The sequence below is a fragment of the Cetorhinus maximus genome, chromosome 30 (assembly GCF_964194155.1).
Source record: "Cetorhinus maximus chromosome 30, sCetMax3.hap1.1, whole genome shotgun sequence".
Classification (NCBI taxonomy): domain Eukaryota; kingdom Metazoa; phylum Chordata; class Chondrichthyes; order Lamniformes; family Cetorhinidae; genus Cetorhinus; species Cetorhinus maximus.
The window spans coordinates 4,663,036-4,689,738 of record NC_135908.1 but is presented as its reverse complement, the minus strand read 5'-3'; the positions used below and the strand labels follow the sequence as shown (position 1 = coordinate 4,689,738).

Below are 26,703 nucleotides of genomic sequence, written 5' to 3'. Positions count from 1 at the left end.
GCAGTGACTTAGGATGTCCTGAGGATGTGGTAGATTAAATAAATGTTTTATTTTCTTTCAACAATATAAAATTAGACGGGGCAAGTGGAAAGCCGATTCATGGACACTGACAGAGGACCTCTACGCCAGAATCTTATATGAAAGCACCAACAACACTACATATCAATTCAAACTGCAATTACATCCAGAGCCAGAAATAAAAGCAAAGAACTGCGGATGCTGGAAATCCAAAACAAAAACAGAAACAGAAATACCTAGAAAAACTCAGCAGGTCTGGCAGCATTGGTGGAGAAGAGCACAGTTAACGTTTCGAGTCCTTATGACCCTTCAACATCCAGAGCCAGCCTCACTTCAGACTGAGGACTACAACTCCCGGCGGGCACCGCGGCCACGCACGTCACGTGGTCCTCGCCTGCCGGCGCGATGCAACGCGCAGGCGCACGGCCAAGCTGAGCGGGGACGATGGCGGCGGTGAGAGGTGAGATTCCAGTCAGGGGAACGGCGACACCGGGTGATGGCCGTTTGTGGTACCGAGGTAGCTGCAGGCTGGAGTGTTCGGTAACGGTTATTCGGGGATGAGCGAGGACTGCGTGTTGTGACTTCTGAACGGTCACATCAGCAGCACCAGGGCCACAGCAGCACCAGGGCCACCAGCAGCACCAGGGCCACTTAGCAGCACCAGGGCCACTTAGCAGCACCAGGGCCACCAGCAGCACCAGGGCCACCAGCAGCACCAGGGCCACTTAGCAGCACCAGGGCCACTTAGCAGCACCAGGGCCACTTAGCAGCACCAGGGCCACTTAGCAGCACCAGGGCCACCAGCAGCACCAGGGCCACTTAGCAGCACCAGGGCCACTTAGCAGCACCAGGGCCACCAGCAGCACCAGGGCCACCAGCAGCACCAGGGCCACCAGCAGCACCAGGGCCATTAGCAGCACCAGGGCCACCAGCAGCACCAGGGCCACCAGCAGCACCAGGGCCATTAGCAGCACCAGGGCCACTTAGCAGCACCAGGGCCACCAGCAGCACCAGGGCCACTTAGCAGCACCAGGCAATCCCAAAGCAGAGCTACAGAGACATCTGCAACCCCCCCCCCCCTCACTTTTCCTGCTGCATCCATGCAATTTTTGCAGTGTTAACCTTTCTAACATAGCAAATTTTAACTTGGCAACTTGATTGTATTCTCTCCGCCTGAGTCAAAAGGCTAGGGGGGGGGCTGAAGTCCCCCTCCAGAGACTTGAGCACAAAAGTCTAGGCTGGCAGGGTGGATGCCCTGTGAGGGTGTTCGAAACCGTGGGCTTCCACGTTAATCATGCTCTCCAGGCGTGGATCATCTTTGTTGGCGGTACATTCATCCAGTTTGTGAGGCGCTCTCAAAAAGTGTCGTTCTTTGTCTACCCTGATCTCTTCTCCCATCGATCGTTCCCATCAGCTTCAGACTTTCTAAATCATGATTTCTTATTATGTGCCCAAGGAGCTCCAACTGTTTCTTCCTGATCTTGGTCAGCAGAGTTCTTTTGGTCTCAGATTTTACTAGCACCTCTTGTGGCTTGTCCAAGATATCATCATTATTTGCCTCAAAAGCCATACGAACATATGAATTAGGACCATGAGTAGACACAACTGTGCAGCCTCAATTCTTCTCTGCATTGGTTCACTGGTCATCCGACACACTCTTCCGTGTGTCAAAATTGGTGTGATGTAGCATTCCAGGATTCTCGGCTTTGTTTTCATGGCTAATTTTGAGTTGATCATAATCTTTTCCATTTCTTGAAATGTGTCTTTGGTCATTCCAATCCTTTGTCTTATTTCTTGGTTGCACTTTCTGTCTGATGTTAACATACTTCCTATAGGCCATTTGACTCCTTGAGCTTGTCTGTCATTTGACAAGATCATGAAAAATGAGAGGTGATTTTATTGAAGCATATAAGATCCTGAGGGGAATTTACAGGCTGAGAAGATGTTTTCCCTAATGGGAGAGATTAGAACTAGGAGGCATAGTTTAAAAATAAGGTGCCTCCCATTTAAGGTGGCAATAAACAGAAGTATTTTAAGTCTGACGGTCATTAGTCTGTGGAATGCTCTTCCCCAGAGAGCAGTGGAAGCAGGGTCATTGATTCCCTTGTTTATCAAGAATCTAACTCAGCCTTAAAAATATTCAAAGCTTATAGGGGGTAGACAGGAAAGCAAGGGAGTGTAGCAGTGTCGAGAGGTGCGAATGAGATGTTAAACTGAGGTCCTGTCTGCAGGGGCAGGCGGGTTTAAAAGATCCTTGGACGCTATTTTGAAGAGGAGCAGGGGAGTTATCCCTGATGCCCTTGGTGTCTCAATTGACATCACTGTTCTAAAAAAAACTAGTTAATATTGTTTGTTGTGGAATCTTGCTGTGTAAACATTGGCTGCTGAGATTTCTACATTGCAACAGTGACTACACTTTTAGGGAGTACTTAGTTGACTGTGAAGTACTTTGGGATGTCCTGAGGTCATGATAGGTGCTATATAAATACAAGTGTTTATTTTTGTCTTCATTTTGCAGTGACTTTGTATGTGATTGCTGGTCTGAATTAACCTACACAGTCGTAGAGTTACATAACTTCGGCCCATCGTCTCTGTGCCAGCCATCAAGCACCTATCTATTCTAATCCCATTTTCCAGCACTTGGCCCGTAGCCCTGTATGCTATGGCGTTTCAACTGCTCATCTAAATACTTCTTAAACGTTGTGAAGGTTCTGGCCTCTACCACCCCTTGGGCAGTGTGTTCCAGATTCCAACCACACTCTGGGTGAAAAATTTTTTCCTCAAATCCCCTCTAAACCTCCTGCACCTTACCTTAAATCGATGCCCCCTGGTTATTGACACCTCCGCTAAGGGGAAAAGTTTCTTCCTATCTACTTTATCTTTGCCCCTCATAATTTTGTATACCTCTATCAGGTCCCCCCTCAGACTTCTCTGCTCTAAGAAAAACAACCCTAGCCTATCCAGTCTCTCTTCATAGCTGAAACGCTCCAGCCCAGGCAACATCCTGGTGAATCTCCAGTGCAATCACATCCTTCCTATAGTGTGGCGATCAGAACTGCACATAGTACTCTAGCTGTGGCCTAACTAGCGTTTTATACAGCTCCAACATAACCTCCCTGCTCTTGCATTCTATGCCAGCTAATAAAGGCAAGTATCCCATATGCTTTCTTAACCAAAACAAAAACAGAATTACCTGGAAAAACTCAGCAGGTCTGGCAGCATCGGTGGAGAAGAAATCAGTTAACGTTTCGAGCCTTCACGGCCCTTCGGCAGAACTGAAGCATAGTTAGGAGAGGGGTGAAATATAAGCTGGTTTAAGGTGGGGGGGGGCGGGGGGGGAGAGAGAAGTTGAGGGTGTGGTGATTGTGGAGATAAGCAAGCAGTGATAGGAGCAGATAATCAAAAGATGTCACAGACAAAAGGATCAAAGAGGTGTTGAAGGTGGTGATATTTGTCTAAGAAAAGTGCTAATTAAGAATGGAAGACAGGACACTCAAAGTACAGCTCTAGTGGGGGTGGGGTGGAAAAGACTAACAAGGTTTTAATTTTAGATTTAAAAATAATGGAAATAGGTGGGGAAAGAAGAATCTATATAAATTATTGAAAAAAAAGGTGGTGGGGGGGGAGAAACGGGGTGGGGATGGGGGGAGGGGGAGTTTAAGATCTAAAGTTGTTGAATTCAATATTCAGCCCGGAAAGCTGTAAAGTGCCTAGTCGGAAGATGAGGTGCTGTTCCTCCAGTTTGCGTTGGGCTTCACTGGAACAATGCAGCAAGCCAAGGACAGACATGTGGGCAAGAGAACAGGGTGGAGTGTTAAAATGGCAAGCGACAGGGAGGTTTGGGTCTTTCTTGCGGACAGACCGCAGGTGTTCTGCAAAACGGTCGCCCAGTTTTGCAGAACACCTGCGGTCTGTCCGCAAGAAAGACCCAAACCTCCCTGTCGCTTGCCATTTTAACACTCCACCCTGTTCTCTTGCCCACATGTCTGTCCTTGGCTTGCTGCATTGTTCCAGTGAAGCCCAACGCAAACTGGAGGAACAGCACCTCATCTTCCGACTAGGCACTTTACAGCCTTCCGGGCTGAATATTGAATTCAACAACTTTAGATCTTAAACTCCCCCTCCCCCCATCCCCACCCCGTTTCTCCCACCCCCCACCTTTTTTTTCAATAATTTATATAGATTCTTCTTTCCCCACCTATTTCCATTATTTTTAAATCTAAAACTAAAACCTTGTTAGTCTTTTCCACCCCACCCCCACTAGAGCTGTACTTTGAGTGTCCTGTCTTCCATTCTTAATTAGCACTTTTCTTAGACAAATATCACCACCTTCAACACCTCTTTGATCCTTTTGTCTGTGACATCTTTTGATTATCTGCTCCTATCACTGCTTGCTTATCTCCACAATCACCACACCCTCAACTTCTCTCTCCCCCCCCGCCCCCCCCCACCTTAAACCAGCTTATATTTCACCCCTCTCCTAACTATGCTTCAGTTCTGCCGAAGGGCCGTGAAGGCTCGAAACGTTAACTGATTTCTTCTCCACCGATGCTGCCAGACCTGCTGAGTTTTTCCAGGTAATTCTGTTTTTGTTTTGGATTTCCAGCATCCGCAGTAGCTTTTAGCTTTTTGCTTTCTTAACCACCTTATCTACCTGTGCTGCTGCCTTCAGGGGTCTATGGACATGTACACCAAGGTTCCTCTGATCCTCTGTACTTCCTAGGGTCCTACCATTCATTGTGTATTCCCTTTCTGCGTTAGTCCTCCCAAAATGCATCACCTCACACTTCTCAGGATTAAAATCCATTTGCCACTGCTCTGCCCATCTTACCAGCCCATCTATATCGTCCTGTAATCTAAGGCTTTCCTCCTCACTGTTTACGACACCACCAATTTTCGTGTCATCTGCGAACTTACTGATCATACCTCCTACATTCATGTCTAAATAATTAATGTACACTACAAACAGCAAGAGCCCCAGCACTGATCCCTGCGGGGTACACCACTTGTCACAGGCTTCCGATCGCAAAAACAACTTTTGACCATTACCCTCTGCCTCCTGCCACTAAACCAATTTTGGATCTAATTTGCCAAATTGCCGTGGATCCCACGGGCCCTTACCTCCTTGTTTGGCCCCAGCAGGTATGTGCTGATTTGTGGCTTTCTTGACCTGGCTACTACGTTCTTGGAATGATCAGCAACAGATAGATCAATAAGTTTGACGTAGTTATTGTGAAAACAGTTCAGGGACTGACTTTTTGAGCTGTAATGTATTGTTGCTATGATTTAAAATTGGACTCCATGCACCCTTAATTTAGTCAAAAAAGGACTTGATTTATAAGCAACGAGTGAACTTGTACCTGTTCATCATTCAAGAGACAATGGAACATATGTCATGCTTCGTGGCTTGGCAGCATGTGATCATTTATGTCCTGTTAGGCAAATAAAATGAAAAATGACCTGAAAAATTTTAAATCCACACTGATGTGCAGATTGTGGACTGATTTCGAAACCAGATATTAGTGAATAATCAATCAATCATATCCTTTCTGTGTAATGCAATAAAATGAGATTGGTGTTATTCATGGGTATTTTTCCAGAATTTACATAGATTCTCACAGCACAGAAGGAGACAATTCGGCTCTTTGTTCCTGTCCTGGTTCTTTAAAAAATAACTATCCAATTACCACCCCCACCCCCACCCCCATGCTCTTTTTCATGGTTCTGCCATTTTTCTTCTTTTTCCTCCAACCCCCTTTAGAAAGTTATTATTGAATCTGCTACCACCACTCTTTCTGACAGCATATTTTAGGTCATAACTTGGCGCATTTAAAGAAAAGGTTTCCTCATCTCTCTCATCATTTCTGCACTCATTCATCTTGTCAACAGGTTCATCCTTCTAATCTGAATGTTTAAAATCATTGAACAGAGAAATTGCAATGTTAAGATCCTGAGAACCATTAAGGATGTTCTGTATGTTATTACGAAGAGGTTCTAATATAGTTCTCAGCCTTTATGAAATACAGGTAGAAAAAGCATCTTTTGTAACTTGGGCATCCCCTAGACTTTATAATTCAGTCATTGCTTGTTTTTATTGCAGGTCTAGGAGATATTTTAGAGAGTGACAGGCAAAGTATTCATTGTGGAGGTACAGCTCCAGGTACAGGACAGAATCTTGGCATGGAAGACATGTCTGCACAAGGATTGAAGACCACATGGCAAAAATTAGTCAGAGATGGCAACCTTGCTGTCAGATTCTTCTATTACAGTGAACCAGTAGTGAATAGCATTCAGCCAGTCTATCTGCACGGCCAGCAGTAAAATGCAGCCTAGCAGATTAATTAAAGAAAACAAAAGTTTTTTTAAAGAAAAATTGCCATGGGGTAAATCAATAATCATATAAGCAAAGAAGGACTGTGTGGAACTTTCCCAGTACTTTGTCCATAGTGGGCAAACCCTTGGACATAGACTTTGATACTGTTTGGAAGGTGCCCAGTTGCTGAAAGTTTACATTAGGCTTGCTAATCAACTTGTAAGATAATGAATGAAGCACATGTTCTAGATACATGAATGGGATACTTGGGAGTGATTCGAAGGAGATATTCTAGCAATGGAGCTCATATCAGAATTTTAAGGTAGTATAACAGATAACTTGGAACGATTTCAAGTTGGTCGTTTAGTTTAAGGATTCCGTTCATGCCCAAAAGTGCAATTAGGTTGAATAAATGTTTTATTCACTCTGACAGGGATCAGCTACCTTGTGATAGACTAGGATTTGAATACTCTGGCCTGTAAGAGTTCAGAAGGACACCATGTGGATTGAGAAACAGGAAGACTTAGAGGTCATCTGATTAAGGTCTTTAAAATTAAGGTGCTGATTTCTTGCGGGGTACTGTGCCCAAGCCTGTTCAACTGCAGAGGGCATCGCAGTTGAATATGATTTGTGTCTTTGCCTGTCATTATGATCTGTAGGAGTCACTGAGGAGTGATCGTCCCAAGCTCAAATGTAGTGGCCCAATTGCTGCACCTGCTAGCGTCAGAGAGCTCTGGTTAAACCTGGTCTCTGTGACTGCATTCACCCACTGAGCCAGCTGGTTGGTTTTTGAATGTCACATGTGACTCGCAGGTAAGATTGTACTTGTGTAATCATTGCCGGGTGTGTATCTATTTTAGATTTGCTTTTGTGGTTAGAGCAGCTGTCAATGTGATAATATGCTCTGTGTGGATGCTCAATGACCCTGTCAGGTAAAGATTAATAATTGCAACACTATCGCCGCAATGTTCCATCATTAAATAACTCCTAGTTTATTCCTGGGAATTTTTTTCCCCCAGTATATATTACACCAGGTCACAGGGACTGATTAAGTCATGAAATAGTTTATTATTTCCTGGGATTCCAGGGTTTTTAAGTGTTGTGTGGGGATAGCAATACAAACATATGCAAAGTTTTTGAGAATAAGGCACTCACATCCTGGTTATTAGTATTTTAGGTAAAGTTTGTGTCAACATCTGACTTTGTCAATGGCTGTCAACATTTCCCATTTGATGAGCTTTTGCAGTGAGGCTCTGGCCATTAGATAGCTCGGTGTCCTGCATTTCTAAGACCCCTTGTCCACCATTGTCACAATATTGGAATTTAAAAGAATGCGTACTTATCAATTAATCATGGGCAGTGCTACTGGCAGTTTACTTGTGTAAGCACATTAAGGTAAGAAGTATTCTACCTATCTATTCATGCGTCTCCCTCCTGGCTTGTCTGATGCAAATATGAACCTGGAGATTGGATGCAAGTGGGAGGGGCAAACTCAAAGTCCTGTTTGAATTGTAAAAATAACCTTTTGCATTGTTCTGCGTAGATTTGCAGCTTTCTTACTGCATGATTGGTTGGAAAGTTAAAACCGAGGCCTGTATCTTTCTTCCAACCTGCACCACATGTTGTGTTGTAATTTTGAGACCAATAGAGATCATCAATCTTTTGTTTTTCCAGTGTTCCCGCTGAAGTGTGCCGTGCAGCATTATGCCTGGGGGAAGGTTGGCCTGGAGAGTGAGGTGGCAAAACTCACTTTATGTGATGATCCCTCTGTAGCCATTGAGCAGGAGAAACCCTATGCTGAGGTATTGCTGTTCACTTCACTTTATGTAAACAGAATCTGAGGTGGTTGTTTTGAGTGGGAGATCAGCTTTCAATAAGGGTCATGCTGTCAGTAAACTACTTTTTTGGGAGAGAGTGAACTTTATTTTCCTATTTTTTTCGCTGGCTGTTCCGTTAATGTTGGTGCTTCTCTGGCCTCCATCAGTGCTGCTTTGAGCCAGGTGCCCAGGAGAGATCACCCTGGGGTGGGCTCTCCGTTTTTCTCTCAGCAGTCGTGCTCGGTCCCTGCTCAGTTCTGCAGATAGGGAAGGTGGATAGACCAGAGGCTTGGGGATGTGGCACATTGACATGAGGCTGCATCTCCACTCTCTTGTGATGCTGTGCTCATAACTACTCTTTAACTGCTTAATATAATAATTTTAAGAGCTTTCGAATCAGCATGGCTCAGCAGTGGTGCTTTCAGTTGTCAGAAGTTTGTGTTAGCAAGCTTCATTTCAGTAATTTGAACACGTAATCTAGACTGGCAATTCAGTGCTGTGTGGAAAGAGTGCTACACTGTCAGATGTGCCTTTTGGACCAGATGTGAAAAAGGCCTGTTCAAGTGGATGTAGTTACTGGATGTTATGACCTTCCTCATCCATATTTATCTAGGCTATTCAGCCCAATCTAATTTGTCCTCTACGTAGAAAGGTCTACAATTCCTCCCCACACCACAAAATGCCAGTATCCAACTATTTCTTATCCTGGGGTTTTTGCCTCCATGACTAAACCTGAAGGTTTGCTTGATGTGCAAATTCACTTGTGGACAGATACAGAAAAGAATTGAAATAAAAACAGAAAGTAATGGAAAAACTGAGCGGTTTTTAAAAAAAGTTTTACATTTTTATGAAATTTTCTAAAACACCAAAGAAGAGTTATATTGGACTCGAAATGTTATCTGTATCTCTCTCTCCACAGATGCTGCCAGACCTGTTGAGTTTTTCCAGTACTTTCTGTTCTTATTTCAGATCTCCAGCATTCGCAGTATTTTGCCTATATTACAGACAAGAATGAGATTCGTTGTGGTGCAGTGGGTAGCGTCTCCACCTCTGGACCAGAAGCTCCAGGCTCAAGTTCTACTTCAGGACTTGATGGCCATGGAAAGTGCATTCACAACATGGCCAAACAGCTTGATTAGCAGCCTGTAAAATCCTTCCAATACGCCTGGTAGCAAGCAGTAAGAGCGAGAGAGCTTCCTGGTCAGCCATACTGCAGAAGGCAATGGCATACCACTGCAGTACTTTGTGAAGTGTAATCATGGACCAATCCAATGAAAGTCCATGGTCACCAATGCCCTCTTAGGGCATGGTATCTGAAGGAGAAGGAAGAGAAATAAAAGAACTGCCCCACTTACTGAAATGTCAGTTCTGGACAGAGTGTTCTGGTGAGTATTGTATAAGCAGCTGTATTGTGGTAAATTATACTTCTCTGCTCTGGACAGCATTGGGTCACTTGCAGTCCAGTTGGGGAAGGAGGAGTGCCAATAAGTTCAGGTGGCAGTTTAAAAAACGCACAGAACATGCAAAATTATTCATAACATATTGCAATTTTAATGCTGTTCCCCTGTTAATGAGCAACATCAAAACATAAGAACACTAAAATGTGCAAAATAATTAAGGAAAACATATTTTACAATCTGGCAAAATACAAAAATGATTAGCTTGCTTGAAAAGTGCTGCTCTTTTGTTGTGATTTTCTATTAGTTATGGATGGGGGCACATCCCAAAGGGGACGCCATGATCTGCGACAACAGAATTTCCCAGAAGACTCTTGGGGAATGGATTGCTGAGCATCCCGACTGTTTGGGGTCAAAGGTCAAAGATATTTTCCAAGGGCAGCTGCCTTTTCTGTTCAAGGTGCTTTCGGTCAACATCTCGTTATCTATTCAAGCTCACCCAAACAAAGTAAGTGAAGAAACGATTAATTACGACTTTAAGAGTGTTCCTAGTTAAACGGGCAAATTACCACTATGCAAATTTGCATGGAATCTACATTTTGATCTTGGACATATTTTTTGTACACCTAGAATCTTAAGTCCTGAGCAAAATTGTGCTTCTAAGAAAGGAAAGCTTGGTGTGGAACCTGAATGTCATTTCAAAAGGCTTTGTGCTGAAATGTATCTCGTGCAAAAGCAAAACTTCTTACCTTTGACAGTGATTTCCATCTCCAGCTATTGACACACTTCCAGATGCCTGTGTCCTGCCTTTTAAAGATAGGGGGGCAGTTGCCCACAGGAAAACGTTCCTATTGTTACAGAATAATATCTTACTGGTATCCAGCAATGTAAAGAATGTGTTAATAAGTTAATGCAGAACTGTCAAAACCTTATGCTTGTTCTGCTTATGCCAATCTGTCTGACTCCAGACTGGCAGAAATCCGTTGAATTCAGGTATTCCCTCATGGGTCCCAGTTTGATCTCCGATTACAGTGGGAATCAGATCGAACTGTGTACATTTCACTGCCTTTTCTTTGGGATGCTAAAGACAATTAAAAAGAAAAATTTTGTAGGATGGCAAACTGCTTAATTTGGAATCCCGACAAAATCAGTGGTATAGAGTGAAAGAGAATGCATTGGACCATTGCCCACATTGACCAAGTGTATAGGCAGAGTGAACAACCATGCAACATTTTGTATATACCCTTCCAACTAGACTGACAAAGTGCATGCACCTGCTTATAACAACCAACTGTGCAGATTAGTTAGATGTGTACATTGACCCATCTGAGCATAAATAAAATTTAGTGTTTCCAAATATGCTGAAACAAAGAAAATGTTTCAGTTTGTAGTCCTTTTTTGCACATTGGCGACTGAGTGGTTTACATGCCCTACTTTCACCTCTGGTATTTTTAATTCCAGCCAAGGCTGATTGATCAAAAGCCTCCTGTCTCTCTGCCAACTGTAAGGGTCCTAAATGAAGTAAAGTTTGAGCTGTCTCAGTTAAAGACAAATGCACAGTACAGAACTATCCTTAATTTAACTGATGCAATCTGATTGCCACTTTCACTGGAGACCATAAGTATAGCTGATGTTTATTTACATGGGCACATTAAGGAACTCTCCTCAGGTTGGAGTTAAGTCAGTGAAACAGCTTTTATATCCACTTTCTACTGTTTGTAAAGTCATAAATGTGTTATTTATACATTTATTTATGATTTTGCCAAAAATAATGAAGCAGAACTCTTCCCACTTAACTGGAGCAAAGTGGGTAAAGTTATGCCTCCACACTGGACAGAATGAATTGAGATTGACCCTAAGTTTTTGCTACACCTGGAAGTGCTTCATCCTGTCCCTGCCTCCTGTCCCAGAGCTCAAGCACGTTGAAAAATATAAACACGTATATTTTTTTACAGAAAGCAGCATGCCGTACTGTATTGTTATATAACTTATATGGCCTTTTTCTGAATTGTACAGAGATTAGTCAGTGCTGCATGGCTCATAGTTTTACAGAGTTTGTGTCTTTTCCAGGAACTAGCTGTACGACTCCATGCTCAGTTTCCAGATCGCTACCCAGATAAAAACCACAAACCAGAAGTGGCCATAGCACTGACTCCATTTGAAGGGCTGTGCGGTTTTAGACCAGTGGAGGAAATTATTGAATTTTTGAAAAGTAAGAGTATTTCTAATGTATTGGTAAGAACTCAAGCAAATTTTGATCATAGACTTATAGATAAAATACTGTGTGCTTTTTCCTTATGCTAAATATACTGTCATGTTATGCCTTGGAATCTCTGGAGCAGTTTTGAAAGTTCAGTCCTCCTGTTAACATGTTACTGTGTGTGAAATCTAAACGATCAGTGATCAAATGGGCTCATTTGGCAGCATTCCTACTGTCAGGACTGAGGGTTCTGGCCTTAAGCCACACTATTGCCTTGAACACATCTGGGCTAACACTTGGGTATGGTAATAAGGGATGACTGCATTGTTGGAGATACCAGCCATTTGCCTGCTCAGGTGGCCATAAAAGGTTGTGTGTCACAATTTTAAAAAGAGCAAGGAGTGCACCTGGTGTTCCAGCCAATCTTTCCTCAGCTAATACCAACAAAATAGTGTTACCTGGACATTCATTGATACACTATGTGTCAGATATTGCTGTATGCAAATTGGTTGCTGAATTTACCTTTTTAAATTGAATGTTCATCAATCAGCTATAACAAGCTTTGTGATGGACTGAGGATGTGATGAAGCAACATACAAATGCAAGTTCTTACTAATATCAATCGCACCGTGCTACCTGTTTATAACTTATTAATGAAAAGGTATTTTGAAAAGTCAATGGCATATCCACTAATAAATCAAACTTTAAAAAATAGTTTAATGACCCTAGTTTCTTTATCCTGTCCTGATATTGTCCTTTTACCTTTCCTTTCCTAATGGGAATGACTTACATGGGGTCATGGGTTCCTCATTCAAACAGTATGCTCCAATACCTTGCATAAGTGGTTATTCTAAAAAATTGAATGTGTTCAACTGTGTGAGCCCTCTCAGTGAAGCCTGCCCCTCTCCTCATCTAAAATCTGCAGATGTGCACTTTAGCCATTGTCAGCATTAATTATGAACAGGAATTTTGGCTGATATTCTGTCTGTTTCTCTCTCTCTCTCTCTCTCTCTCTCTCTCTCTCTGCACACCCCCCCCCACCCCACCACTGTCCACAAAAAGGTAGTCTGCAGCTATAGCAAGTGATTAGGAAGACAAATGGACTGTTCTCATTTAGTACAAGGAAAATGGAATATAAAAGCAGGGACGTTTGCTACAGTTGTACAGGATGTTGGTGAGACCACATCTGGGGAACTTGTACAGTTTTGGTCTCCTTATTTAAGTAAGGATAAAAATTCATTAGAAGCAATTCAGAGAAGGTTCACTAGACTGATACCAGGGATGCTGGGTTGGTTGGAGGAGGTTATCTTAGGGGGAAAGGTTGGACAGGCTGGTCCTGTAGCCATTGGAGTTTAGAAGAATGAGAGGTGATCAGTTAAGATCCTGAGGGGCTTGACAGGGTAGATGCTGAAATGATGTTTCCCCTTTATGGGAGGAACTAAAACTAGGGGACTACGGCTTAAAAATAAGGGGTCTCCCATTTAATATGGAGATGGGAATTTTTTTTTCTCGGAGCATCATGAGCCTTTGGAACTCTCTTCCGCAGAGAGCTGTGGAGGCTAGGTCATTGAATATTTTTAAGGCAGAGGTAGATAGATTCCTGACTGACAAGGGGTAGGTGGGAATGTGGACATGAGGCCACAATCAGATCAGCCGTGATCTTACTGAATAGCAGACCAGACTCGAGGGGCTGAATGGCCTACTCCTAGTTCATTTGTTTGTATCCTAATTATTCTGATGAAGTATTACACCCAAAGTATTAGCCTGCCTTTCTCTTTCAGATGGAAACTGAAGCTTCCAGCATTTAGCAAATTTCTGATCTGTACTGTTTTCCTTTTCGCCTCTGATGGGCGTCCGCTTTATTACAGATGTCCCGGAATTCCACGCAGTGATTGGCAATGAAGCTGCAGAAATACTTGAAAATAGTACGGGTGACTCACACCGGGTATCTGCTGCTTTGAAGAAATGCTTTACCAGAATGATGAACTGTGAAAAGAAAACCTTTGTTGACCAGCTGAACATGTTGGTGAAAAGGGTGTTGCAAGAAGGTTTGTGATATTAATAATTCGACTAAAGAACAGGGTTAAAGTCAAATGTAAAATAGTTTGCAATTACTGAACTAATGTTTATCGTGAAATTTTTTTTGATTAAGTGTTGACCTATGGAACTCTTAAATATTTGCATTTACCTACCACGTCACAGCTGTCAGAAATGTCTCACTGACAATTACTTGAAGTGCAGCTACTGTTATGCAAATATGTATCACAGCCATTTTACACATAGCAAGATCCCCTGAGCAGTAATAAGATGAATGACCAGTTGGTGAGAGAGTGATGTTGTCCAATACACCAGGAGAACTCCCTTTTCTTCAAGTAGTGCCATGTGATCTTCATCCACAAGGACTGCCAGTGCCTAAATGAAGTGCCTTATCGGCAGGTCGGTGGCTTTTGAAGTTAGTATTCCCTTTTGAAGTTACTATTGAATCTCTTTCCACCTTCCATTTCAAGCAGTGCATTCCAGATCATAATGACTCACTGTGTTAAAAAAGATTCTCCTCATCTCCCCTCTGGTACTTTTAACATCCGAACATATGAATTAGGAGCAGGAGTAGGGCTTTTGGCTCCTTGAGCCTGCTCCGCCATTCAATAAGATCATAGCTGATCTGATTGTGGCCTCAACTCCAAATTCCGCCTCCCTCGATAACCTTTGACTCCCTTGTTATTTAAGAATCCATCTACCTCTGCCTTAAAAATATTCATTGATTCTGCCTCCACCACGTTCTGGGGAAGAGAGTTCCAAACATTCACAACCCTCTGAGAGAAAGAAATTCTTCTCATCTCTGTTTTAAATGGGAGACCTCTTATTTTTTAAACCATGTCCCCTAGTTCTAGTCTCTCCCACGAGGGGAAGCATCCTCTCAGCATCCACCTATCCCAAGGCCCCTCAGAATCTTATATGTTTCAATAAGATCACCTCAAACCTGTAACAAAAACAAAAATACCTGGAAAAACTCAGCAGGTCTGACAGCATCTGCGGAGAGGGATACAGTTGTCGTTTCGAGTCCGTATGACCCTTCATCAGACAAACCTGTGTTCTGTGGTTACTGACCCTCTCACTAGTGGAAAGACCTTTGTGATTTTGGTCACATCTACGTGGTTTAAATTCTATAAAAGAACTGCAGATGCTGGAAAATAAAATGCTGTAATTTGCACAATAAGTTGATAAGTTTGGAAAGAAAGAATAGTCATTGTTTCAGGCATGCTCCCTCAATGGAGCTGTTAAACACGGCCAGCTGGAAGATTAACCTCTACTGACTGTGCTTCGTACTTGTACCATTTTCATGTTTTTAGATTTTAATATTTGCCATTTTAATGTTTTCACTTGCAATGGCACCATTTTATGCAGTAAATGCCACAGTTCAGAACTAACAGATGTCCCATGTTGTGTAGCTGCTGCAGGAAAGGACACTACAGGAAGTAACGGTGAGCTGTTACTACGGTTGCATTCCCAGTTTCCGGGAGATGTCGGGTGTTTCGTCATTTACTTTCTGAACCATGTGAATCTGCAACCCGGGGAAGCCATGTTCCTGGGAGCTAATGAACCACACGCTTATCTTTACGGAGGTAAGACTTGAAACCCCTTTATGAACTAGCAAGGCAGGAATGATAAGTGGTACCATTAACTCAATGAAGTGTAATGGTTTGACTGTTTAATGTTTGGCATTGTTGCATTATAGGGTTCCCCACCCCACTCCACACTCATTTTGACAAAAGCATAATTGTCATCATTTGGCTCTCATTCATGTGGAAAAACAGCCAACAGTCTTTTTTTTTAATTGTCCTTTGTGGTGGTAAAAACAATAAATCAACCACTGAGTCTGTGAGCTTCAAGTAAATAAAGATTTTAATCCAAGCATATGCTGGGAGAGATATATCCTGGTTGGTTTCCAGGGTCTCCCTCTCTCTCTGACACACAGTCTGTGTAATCACATTTCACTAAACTGCTTGGTACAAATTTCAATTACCTGCATCATAAAATCTAATTAATGAGCTGGACATTTCAAGCTCGCAGATGTTCCCTGTTATCTCGCCCTTTTGGCCCCTGGAAGTCAGGTAGCATCTGGTGTTCAATAACCCCCTTGTCTGTTTTCTTATCTCCTTAACACCTTGTTTACCCAAGCTGTGAAGGCCATTACATTTTATGACTTCCATTCTCATCTAGGTTCCCGCAGTAATGGCTGCACATCCCATCATGCTCAGAAAGAAATTGTTTACTCTAAGGCTATTAAATGTTTTGAGAGACAAATATGAAATCACTCCATTTTTTGCACTTCAGTCCCTCCTTTTGTCCACCAGTAGTTCTGAAGTAGAGAACAAAACAAAAACAGAATTACCTGGAAAAACTCAGCAGGTCTGGCAGCATCGGCGGAGAAGAAAAGAGTTGATGTTTCGAGTCCTCACGACCCTTCAACAGAACTGAGTAATATTAGGAGAGGGGTGAAATATAAGCTGGTTTAAGGTGGGGGGGGTGGTGGGGGGAGAGAAGTTGGGGGTGGGGGGGGTGGTTGTAGGGACAAGCAAGCAGTGATAGGAGCAGATAATCAAAAGATGTCACAGATAAAGGAACAAAGAGGTGTTGAAGGTGGTGATATTATCTAAGAGAATGTGCTAATTAAGAATGGATGGCAGGACACTCAAGGTACAGCTCTAGTGGTGGTGGGGTGGAAAGACTGACAGGGCATTACAGGTATAGATTTAAAAATAATGGAAATAGGTGGGAAAAGAAAAATCTATATAAATTATTGGAAAAAACAAAAGGGAGGGGGAAGAAACGGAAAGGGGGTGGGGATGGAGGAGGGAGTTCAAGATCTAAAGTTGTTGAATTCAGTATTCAGTCCGGAAGGCTGTAAAGTGCCTAGTCAGAAGGTGAGGTGCTGTTCCTCCAGTTTGCGTTGGGCTTCACTGGAACAATGCAGCAAGCCAAGGACAGACATGTGGACAAGAGAGCAGGGTGGAGTGTTAAAATGGCAAGCGACAGGGAGGTTTGGGTCTTTCTTGCGGACAGACCGCAGGTGTTCTGCAAAGCGGTCGCCCAGTTTACGTTTGGTCTCGCCAATGTAGAGGAGACCGCATTGGGAGCAATGAATGCAGTAGACTAAGTTAGGGGAAATGCAAGTGAAATGCTGCTTCACTTGAAAGGAGTGTTTGGGCCCTTGGATGGTGAGGAGAGAGGAAGTGAAAGGGCAGGTGTTGCATCTTCTGCGTGGGCATGGGGAGGTGCCATAAGTGGGGGTTGAGGAGTAGGGGGTGATGGAGGAGTGGACCAGGGTGTCCCGGAGGGAACGATCCCTACGGAATGCTGCCGGGGGGGGTGAAGGGAAGATGTGTTTGGTGGTGGTATCATGCTGGAGTTGGCGGAAATGGCGGAGGATGATCCTTTGAATGCGGAGGCTGGTGGGGTGATAAGTGAGGACAAGGGGGACCCTATCATGTTTCTGGGAGGGAGGAGAAGGCGTGAGGGCGGATGCGCGGGAGATGGGCCGGACACGGTTGAGGGCCCTGTCAACGACCGTGGGTGGAAAACCTCGGTTAAGGAAGAAGGAGGACATGTCAGAGGAACTGTTTTTGAAGGTAGCATCATCAGAACAGATGCGATCAGAACAGATAGTAGTTCTAGAGATCCTATTTGAGTCCAATGAGCTTTGGATCTGTTATCCTACTGATCTCTTACGGCTTTGCCAAAGTCCTAATGACCTAGGCTAGGCCTGGAAGCACTATCTCATTAGATAGCAAAATCTTCATAAATGTTCCCAATTTTCATGGTTCCCTGGGAGGGGAGCTTCAATTGTGGCAGATACTGGGGTACACCACTTATTAGTCAACATTACCATTTGTACCGCTTGGGATACTAGCAATCTCTGGTAGTAGCAAATCGAAAGACTACCCAACAGGACCACAATAGACGCAACGGCTGCTGCCATCCTCCCTACTTCCCACCAGTTGATACTGCGTTCTTGCCATCTTGACTCGATTTCTAGCTGAGTCTTTCAGTTTCCTAGCCCTCCCTGTGGCTAGGTTCACCTGCACCCTGCCCCTCGAGATTGCTTGACAGCTTTGTTCCATAAACCTCCTGGTAGTAGTTAGGGCTCTTTCCACCGCTACCTAGGCCATCCTCTCCGGGGCGTTGCCGATATTTAATGTACCGTACCACCATGGGCTGAATATGTAACCAGTGAGGACCCTACCCACAAGATGAAAGTCCTCCACAGTAAAGGAGTCAGTGATGTGTAAGCAGAAGGTGTGATTGTTGTCACGTTCTAATTCTCCATATAGGAATCTTGTGCTGTCCATTTGAAAGCACCAGAGCGTAGGGGAGGTTTGGACTGCCTTGGAAGCTCTGTAAAGAGGGCTGACTGAGACCACAATGGCAGAATTGTGATGGGTTTTAGGGTAATACAGGAGCAGATGATGTAATGCTGCGATTCAGTACAACATTCTCACTCTGTCATTAAAAGGGTGCTATTCAAGCCTGGGACCAAATATCCCTAGGATCCTACCTCGTGCACCCACCTGCTCTTTTCCACTCCCAGGGTTTAAAACTTATACTCCAATCCCGGCCCACCAGGATGTTACTTTATTGTGTTCCTGTGGCATATTCATCAGAAATGTTATCGTGTCTCCCACTCCTGGACCCCCGGGGCTATGTGGGTTGGGTAATCCTGGATCGGACGCTGTAACTTTTGTCTTGTCCACCTAGCAGATTCGAAATGATCTCTACAGTTGGGGTTGGGTTGAGCCCAAATTGTAGGTCACCTCTGGAGTAACCATTATAACACCATGTAATACCACCTTGGGTTTCCCGATTCTGACTATCCCATCCGGGGGTGGTGACACGGTGGCTGGGCACTTAGTGGGTTTCTGATACCTGCAAGTTGATAAATTAAAGCTTCGTGTATCGCTACAATCACACTGATTAACAACGTCTATATAACGCTCTAGGCAGTATTGCCCCTCCAGCCCTGGCTCCCAAACAAATGACGGCAGGTTAGTCCATTCTGCCCTGATATTCACTCCTGTGTTGGACACCCTCAAGGTGTCCCCAACCATGAATACTGAGCACAGATAACAGAATTGCCCCACGCCTGTTGTACACTAACTTTATGTCCACACCTCCAGCTGTATCATTAGTGTAAGAGGTCGGGGCAATGTTACCTGAGTCAGATTGTCCCCTTTAGATAATATAACCTGAATGACATGATGACTACCGTAGAGACTCTATCAGAAACCCATACACTCGGCTTCCTTATCCATCCTCTGCTCCCTCTTTTAGGTAGTTGCACATACTGTCCTGGATGCAGACAAGTGGTTTTATTGATGTTCACAGTGGGGACCTCCCATGCCGCTGTTATTGTTAAGAGTGTGATCGCTGCTGCTGCCATTCTCTAGATTGGCATTGCTCTGAGGATTTGTCTGAGACAAAATAGTTAAGCGAGCTGCTGATTGCTTTCCTGCTAACAGAAACAGATTGAGAGATACAAGGTTTGCCTGTGACCAGTGCTTCCAAACATACACATGTGTCACTAGTCATTTTTGTCTGGTAAGGTCCTTGCCATTGCTGGGCAAATGCCAGTCATTCTGGTGCCCCCTTAACCATTACCTTATCCCCTACTTCTGGCATGTCCGGAGGAGCTGCTCCCCCTCACTTCTTTCCCAGTCCGCTGCCTCCTGCTGCTGTCTCACTTTGGACCTCAATTCCTTAAGCAGTTCGCACAACTCTACAGTGCATCCTCTTATCCTATCTCTCAATGGCCCAGTGTCTTCACTTCCAGTGGTGGTTCCCTCTGGGAGCCACATAGCTTTGCCCGTCATCATGGTGTTAATCCTGTGGTCCTACTGGGCGTAGCCCGCAGGTGCATTAATATGGTTGGTAATACATCCACCCATCCTTTCCCCAGTCTCACTTTATCTGTATCCATCTTCTGGATAATTGTTATTAAATATTGTTTCTCCTTATCTTTCAATTATCTCAACCAAAAATTCCTTGTATTTTACTTTAATTTTTTACTCCCTCTGACTATGATCACCTTAAGATTCTCTTAAAGTCAGTTCCTCTAGTGCCTTGATCGTTTAAAAATGTTTCCTTACTCATATTCACACATATACTCAAACATATTAACCATTTCATGTCAAAGGGGGAGTCTCTGTCTCTAGATCTTTGCTTATCTCCTCCTGTAAGGTTCCGACGTCTCAGGTGATGGCCGGACTATCAAATTCAGTTCTTTTAAAAAGCTCATATATTGTGTCCTTTTTCTGAAACTCTGTCTCCAACCCTTAATCATTTCCTCATACCGTTTTACACATTCAATTGTTACTAACTTATCTCGTTCAGTTTGTCTGTAGAGACTTTACAGCCCAATAAAATATTCTCATATCTTTAAAACAGAAATTGTTGATTCCAGGCATTAACATGTTTTGCTTCTTTGTCTTCTTCCCCTTAAACAACATTTTATTTTCAAAAAAGTAACCCACTAGATTGTGCCTGACTTTTTTCATTTTAAAATTATCCCAAATTCAAATAGCAGTGTTCTTGAGTTGACAGGTTTTCTTAGTGTTCAATTTATTTCTTCCAAAAACAGTCCTTCTTTAACTCTGCCACAAATTGGATTTCTGCCAAACTTCTTCAGGACTTCAGGCTTATCTTTATAATTTGGGAACAGACTGACAAGTAAATTTTAAACATACATTTTGAATTAATCTCAACTGTTTTCAAACCTTTTTTTAAAAAAAAAAAATCCTTTCCTCTTTGAGAGCTTTATCGGGAACCAAACCTCAAATCTTTATTGTGTAGGAAGTTTCCAACCCAATGTGAATCCAGTTCAGGATTTTGTTTCAAAATTGCAATTTACATTATGAAAATTTAGACGACCCTGTTCTCATGTGTGAGAATTTATATCCAGATTAAAAGTTCCAATTTATTTCTTTTTATCTTAGATGACATTATAGTTTTTCAAAAGCATTACTAAAAATGTCTGATACTCATTGGTTGGTGTGTTTATATCAGAGCTCCTGTTCTCCAGCAGAAGATAAAAATGATTTAACCCATTCAGTTAAAAAATAGGCCAAGACAATGACTATGCTGTGGCATTGAAAATCTACAGATAAATCCTCAGATTCTTGAAGTTACTAGAAATCGTTTTACATTTGCGGTTACCTGTAAATAAAGGCACAAAGGCCCATTCTGCTCGAGGCAGAATGGATTAATTTGGCAGCCTGAAAGCTCGAGTGGCTGGCGGAAAGAGTTAACTCCCTCAGCCTGAAAGAGGGCGGTGCTATTCAAACAAAGGAAAAACCCGCTCTATCTCCTTTAGAGTTTATTCGAATTGTGATTTTTTTTGGCCAGAAATCCCAACTCAAATCTTATAATTTAAAACATTAGTTTGTTTAATTATACTTTCCTTTAATCCCAACTCATAATCCTCATTGTGAGGTTTTTAACTCAAAGTGCTGAGACTCCACACTACAATTTAAGGAAGACTAAAGCTCACACACACATTCTTCATTGCACACAAACATACAGAGAGAGATATATATTTTCATCCTCACATTTATCTTAACAATTTAAGACTTTGGAAAGGTGGCCTTGATTCTTCTTTCTCCAAGAAAAATTGTAATTTAAAACTAAGGAAGAGGTAAATTCTCACAAATTTTCATACTCCAAACAAATCTTCAGGCAGCAATAGGGGGAAATAAAGGGATGTTTAAGGTTTCCACCTACAGGGACAATCAAAATGACTGAAGCACACATTTCCTCTGCCCTAAGTGTCACTGCCCACTACACCCCTCCCCCTCCAGCCCCAGGGGTACCCTCCCCCCTCTTTCTCTACCTCTTTCTGTCCACAGAACAAAAAGCTTTAGTGATTCGAATATCCATTCTCTCATAATTACATCAATTTATATATATATATATATTTTCACCTTTTAACCTCTGCCTGTCCTAACTGATGAGCTTCGAGGTAACAGGCATACAATATTACTACTGCCTTCCCATCTCTATCCTTCGACTGCTTATCCCACCATACCTATTATTGTCCCGATGCCCACTGGGGATTCCAACCTTCCTTAGTCATTTTACTTAGAAACTTCTTGTTCTTATTTGCCAAAAATTCAGTTTGTGACCCTTCAGGTCCCCAAGCTAAGTTTTTGTCTGCCACCGCTGATGTTGCATTTACAGTCCGACTACTTCTATTCTCTCTGGGAAACGGGTCTCTCCCTGTTTTACCCTACAGCAGCCATTTGTTAATTCACCTGGGTTTACCCCAAGAACAATTACAATTATACCTTCTTGTTTAATTTACCTGGGTTTACCCCAAGAACAATTACAATTATACCTTCTTGTTTACCCAGGGAAACGAATCGCGATCTTGGCGCCACACTGTCTTTAGTTACTCCACTCACCGACCTGTTCTCTGGTTGGGGTCCTCAAATTGACCCACTGGCTACCCATCTCGAACGCTGGCCTCCCTATCTAATGGGCGGTAAAATGAACATTCTCACCCATCCTTTTATGTCAGCGTTCGATCTGGTGCCAGAGACCTATATTGTGAGGATCCTGCCGACTATGCCAATGGTTGTGGTAAAAACAATAAACCAACCATTCTGAGTCTGTGAGCTTCAAGTAAATAAAGATTTTATTTCAAGTATATGCCGGGAGAGATGTATCCTGGTTGGTTTCCAGGGTCTCTCTGATACAAAGTCAGTGTAACAAATTTATAGATTCTAGGTATCACATTTCACTACACTGCTTGGTACAACCTTCAATTACTTTAACACATACATCACAAAACCCAGTTAATGAGTTGGACAATTCAAGCTCGCAGGTGTTCCCTGTTGCGCACCCTTTTGGCTTCAAGAAGCCTGTTAGTGTCAGGTGTCCAATAATCCCCCCCCCCCCCCCCCCCCCCCCCCCCCCCCACACCCCTCACCCGCCTGTTTTCTTATCTCCTTAGCATCTTGTTTACGCAAGCTGTTAAGGGCATTAAATTTTACGATTTGCATTTTCATCTAGGTTCCCACAGTTATGGCTGCACATCTCAACATGCTCAGAAAGGGCTAGCTACGTTGTCTACTCTAAGGCTATTAAATGTTTTAATATCAACAAATATGAAATCATTCCATTCATCCCACTTCACCTTCCACATTTGGAGTGAGTCTGGAGAGTTATTTTGACTTATTCGCGTGTGACCAGCGGAGGAGTTTGAAGTGGATAAAAGCAAAATACTGCGGATGCTGGAAATCTGAAACAAAAACAGAAAATGCTGGAAAAACTCAGCAGGTCTAATGGCATCTGTGGAGAGAGAAACAGAGTTAACGTTTTGAATCTGTATGACTCTTCTTCGGTTATACGGATTGGAAACGTTAACTCTGCCTTTCTCGCCACAGATGTGGTTAGACCTGCTGGGTTTTTCCAACATTTTCTGAATTTGAAGTGGAGTTGAGCGTTTCACAACTTTAAAGCACATTACCTCGCATGCAGTATTTTTCCTATGCTGCTGCGTTTGTATCATTGTTGACCTAGCAATCAACGGTACTACAAGTTGACACAAAAGTTGACCAATAATGTTGACAACAGGAAATAATGTTTTGAGAGTTGGAACTGTGAACAGTTTTTAATGAGTTGCATTGTTCAGAATGGTTGCACCTATATTTTTACTACTTTCCCCATCAATCTTGATTTAAAATGCACAGTGGCATCAGTGTGCACCATCGACAGGATGTAGTGCGGCAGCTCACCAAGCCTCCTTCGACAGCACCTTTCAAACCTGCGACCTCTGCCACTGAGGAGGACAAGGGCAGCAGACACATGGGAACACCACCACCTGCAAGTTCCCCTCTAAGCCGCAAACCATCCTGACTTGGAACAAAACGCCATTCCTTCACTGTCACTGGATCAAAACTCTGGAATTCCCTTCCTATTGCACTGTGGGTGTACCTACAGCACGTGAAGTGCAACATTTCAAGAAGTTGGCTCACCACCACCTTCTCAAGGGCATTTAGGGATAGGCAATAAATGCTGGCCTAGCCAGAGACGCCCACATCCTGCGAAAGAATATTTTTTTGAAAAAGGGATAGTTGACCAAATTATGCAGTAAAAATACCACTCTTATTCTAGAATCCGATTCTGGTCGAACTCTGAAATGGTGCGATGCCCACACCCAGGGAGGCTGCATTACTCCAGTGTAGTTTCAGACTGGATTTTCAGTGTAGTTTCAGACTGGATTTAAAGGCACTTCAGAGGTCTGTTGCACACTCAGCACTTTTAGAAGCTTACCCAGATTTTCCCCTTTAACTGCTTTGAGTTTGCTCCCTCCCCTGACCTCTGCTCACATGTGAATAAACACACACACACACACACAGACACACACACACACACACACACACCTGTCGCCTGTCTAGCCAATGTTTGTAAGTGAGATGCTTCTGACTGCAAATTAATTTTCCAGCTATCAATCTGAGGAGTTAGCTTACATAGGAGTAAATGCTTTTAGCCAACATCCGTTCCACATATGTATTGGGGGAAAAGGCTGTTTAGCCTTGCGGGGTGCTTGTAAGTTTTGCAACCGACCTCTGGTTCCGTGGTCCAATAAATAAGCTATTCTGATTCTAACTGCAGTTGAGATATTTAAGCGGTTGCACGTGCTGATGAACTTTCTTTTATCTTTTCTAGATTGTATTGAATGTATGGCATGTTCTGATAACACAGTGCGAGCTGGACTCACTCCAAAATTCATTGACGTTCAGACCCTTTGTGAAATGCTCAATTACGCACCGGCGCCAGCGAATGCGAAGATCTTCCCGTCCATTCGGGATCCTTGTGATCCATATGTGTTTGTGTATGATCCTCCAGTGCCTGATTTCACAGTGATAAAAATAGAGGTACGGCATAAACTATTGATCTGGGATTGTTAGTGTGCTACTGCCGAATACTTGATCTTCTGCAGTCCTTGACTGATGCATCTTTGGGTGCATCTACATTCCCGCTCTGACATTGCAGTGATGCCATTTTCTTTTTGCTGTGACACCAAAGTTAGTGTGTAAAGAGATATTAATACTTGTGACCCAAGAGTAGGTTGCACTGTAGAAGCTGCAGTGAAACCTCAGGAAGCTGGTGACTTCACACACAAACTACACATTGCAGGGCGAGTGCACACTTCCGGCTTTGGACTAGAGAAGGAGATTATGTAACAACAGGGCAGACAGTGGCATAGTGGTAATGTCACTGCACTAGTAATCCAGAGGCCCAGGCTAAAGCTCTGGTGACATGGGTTCAAATCCCACCACGGCCACTGGTGGAATTTAAATTCAGTTTATTCAAAAAATGGAATTGAAAGCTAATCTCTAATGGTGACCATGAAACTACCGTTGAGTGTTGTTTTAAAAAAAAAACCCATCTGTTTCATTAATGTCCTTTAGGGAAGGAAATCTGCCGTTCTTATCTGGTCTGGCCTACATGTGACTCCAGACCCACAGCAATATAGTTGACTCTCAACTGCCCTCTGAAGTGACCTAGCAAGCCACTCAGTTCAAGGGCAGTTAGGTGTGGGCAACAAATGCTGCCCTTGCCAGCGACGCCCACATCCCGTAAAAGAATATAAAAAAAAGGTGAGGATGTAATGGAGGAATCGGTATGTATTACAGGACCTAACTATTTGGCCCTAAGAGAAAAGCAAAATACTGCGGATGCTGGAAATCGGAAACAAAAACAGAAAATTCTGGAAAAATCCAGCAGGTCTGGCAACATCTGTGGAGTTTCTCCTTCTCTAGTATAGTTTAAATTCCATCACATTTCTATTTCTCTTTAGCTCTGAAGAAGAGTCATACGGACTCGAAACGTTAACTCTGTTTCTCTCTCCACAGATGCTGCCAAACCTGCTGAGTTCTTCCTGCATTTTCTGCTTTTTTAACAGTTTGGCCCAATATGCCTGTGCTGCTGTTCACCCTTCACAAGCCGCCTCACGTTCTGGTTATTTCGTCCTATCGACCTTTGCTATTCTTTTCTCCCTCATGTACTTATCCAGCTTCCCCTTAAATACATTCTAATCACCTCAACTGCTCCATGTGGTAGTGAGTTTCACATATCCTCCAGTAAAGAGTTTTCTCCTGACTCCCTTATTGGATTTTTTAGTGTCTGTCTTATATTTAAGGCCCCTAGTTTTGGACCCCCCCAGCAATGGAAACATCTTGTCCACAACTACACTATCAAGTCCCTTCATAATTTTAAAGACCGCCAACAGGTTATTTCTCAGTTTCTAGAGAAAAGACAACCAGCCTTTCAGTCTTTCCTGATAGTTAAACCCCTTCAGTTCTGGTATCATCCTAGTAAATCTTAATTGCACTTTCTCCAGTACTTCAGTAATCTTTATGTAATATGGAGACCAGAATTTTGAACAGCATTCTAAGTGTGAGCTGAATAAGGGCCTGTATAAGTTATGTAATTGTGCTGATCAGTATATACTGAGGAGAGGACTAAATCGTATCACCTGATAACTTTATGGTCAAAGATAAAATCTCTTCAACTCAGGTTCCAAGTTCGGTGAAACGGTACATGATATCCTCCATCGATTCTGCAAGTATCCTGCTGGTCATTAGGGGTGAGGCCACGGGCACTGCTGCCCCGTCTGAGATCAACATTCGACGAGGATCTGTGCTGTTCATCGCAGCCAACGAGGGTGTTGACTTGTGCATTCGCTCAGTGGATGGGATGCTTCTTTTCAGGGCGTGCTGCATGCTGTAACCTCTCTCAACCTCCATTCCATATCCTTGTGATTAAAAATGCACTGCACCGTAGTACTGTAGACCAGTGGACATTTTGTGCTGGGGCGATGTGTACGAAAGAGGTTAATCTATTATGCATCTGTGATGAGATTCAAAATTTACACTGTTAAAATATTTTATCTGCTAA

The 26,703-nt window shown here is 43.1% G+C and overlaps 1 protein-coding gene across 2 annotated transcripts; it reads left to right on the top strand.

Annotated features, from left to right (window-relative positions):
• Positions 1–430: 430 nt before the first annotated feature.
• mpi (mannose phosphate isomerase) lies at positions 431–26,703 on the top strand. Of its 2 annotated transcripts, XM_078532300.1 has the most exons (8): positions 431–478; positions 8,006–8,133; positions 9,853–10,053; positions 11,616–11,757; positions 13,614–13,793; positions 15,195–15,368; positions 24,469–24,677; positions 26,323–26,703. In XM_078532300.1, the coding sequence occupies exons 1-8, from the start codon at positions 463–465 to the stop codon at positions 26,533–26,535; spliced, it is 1,263 nt and encodes a 420-aa protein (XP_078388426.1). In that variant the 5' UTR covers positions 431–462; the 3' UTR covers positions 26,536–26,703. The 2 variants fall into 2 exon arrangements, with proteins under 2 accessions (XP_078388426.1, XP_078388427.1); XM_078532301.1 differs by lacking the exons at positions 24,469–24,677; positions 26,323–26,703 and adding an exon at positions 22,149–22,256.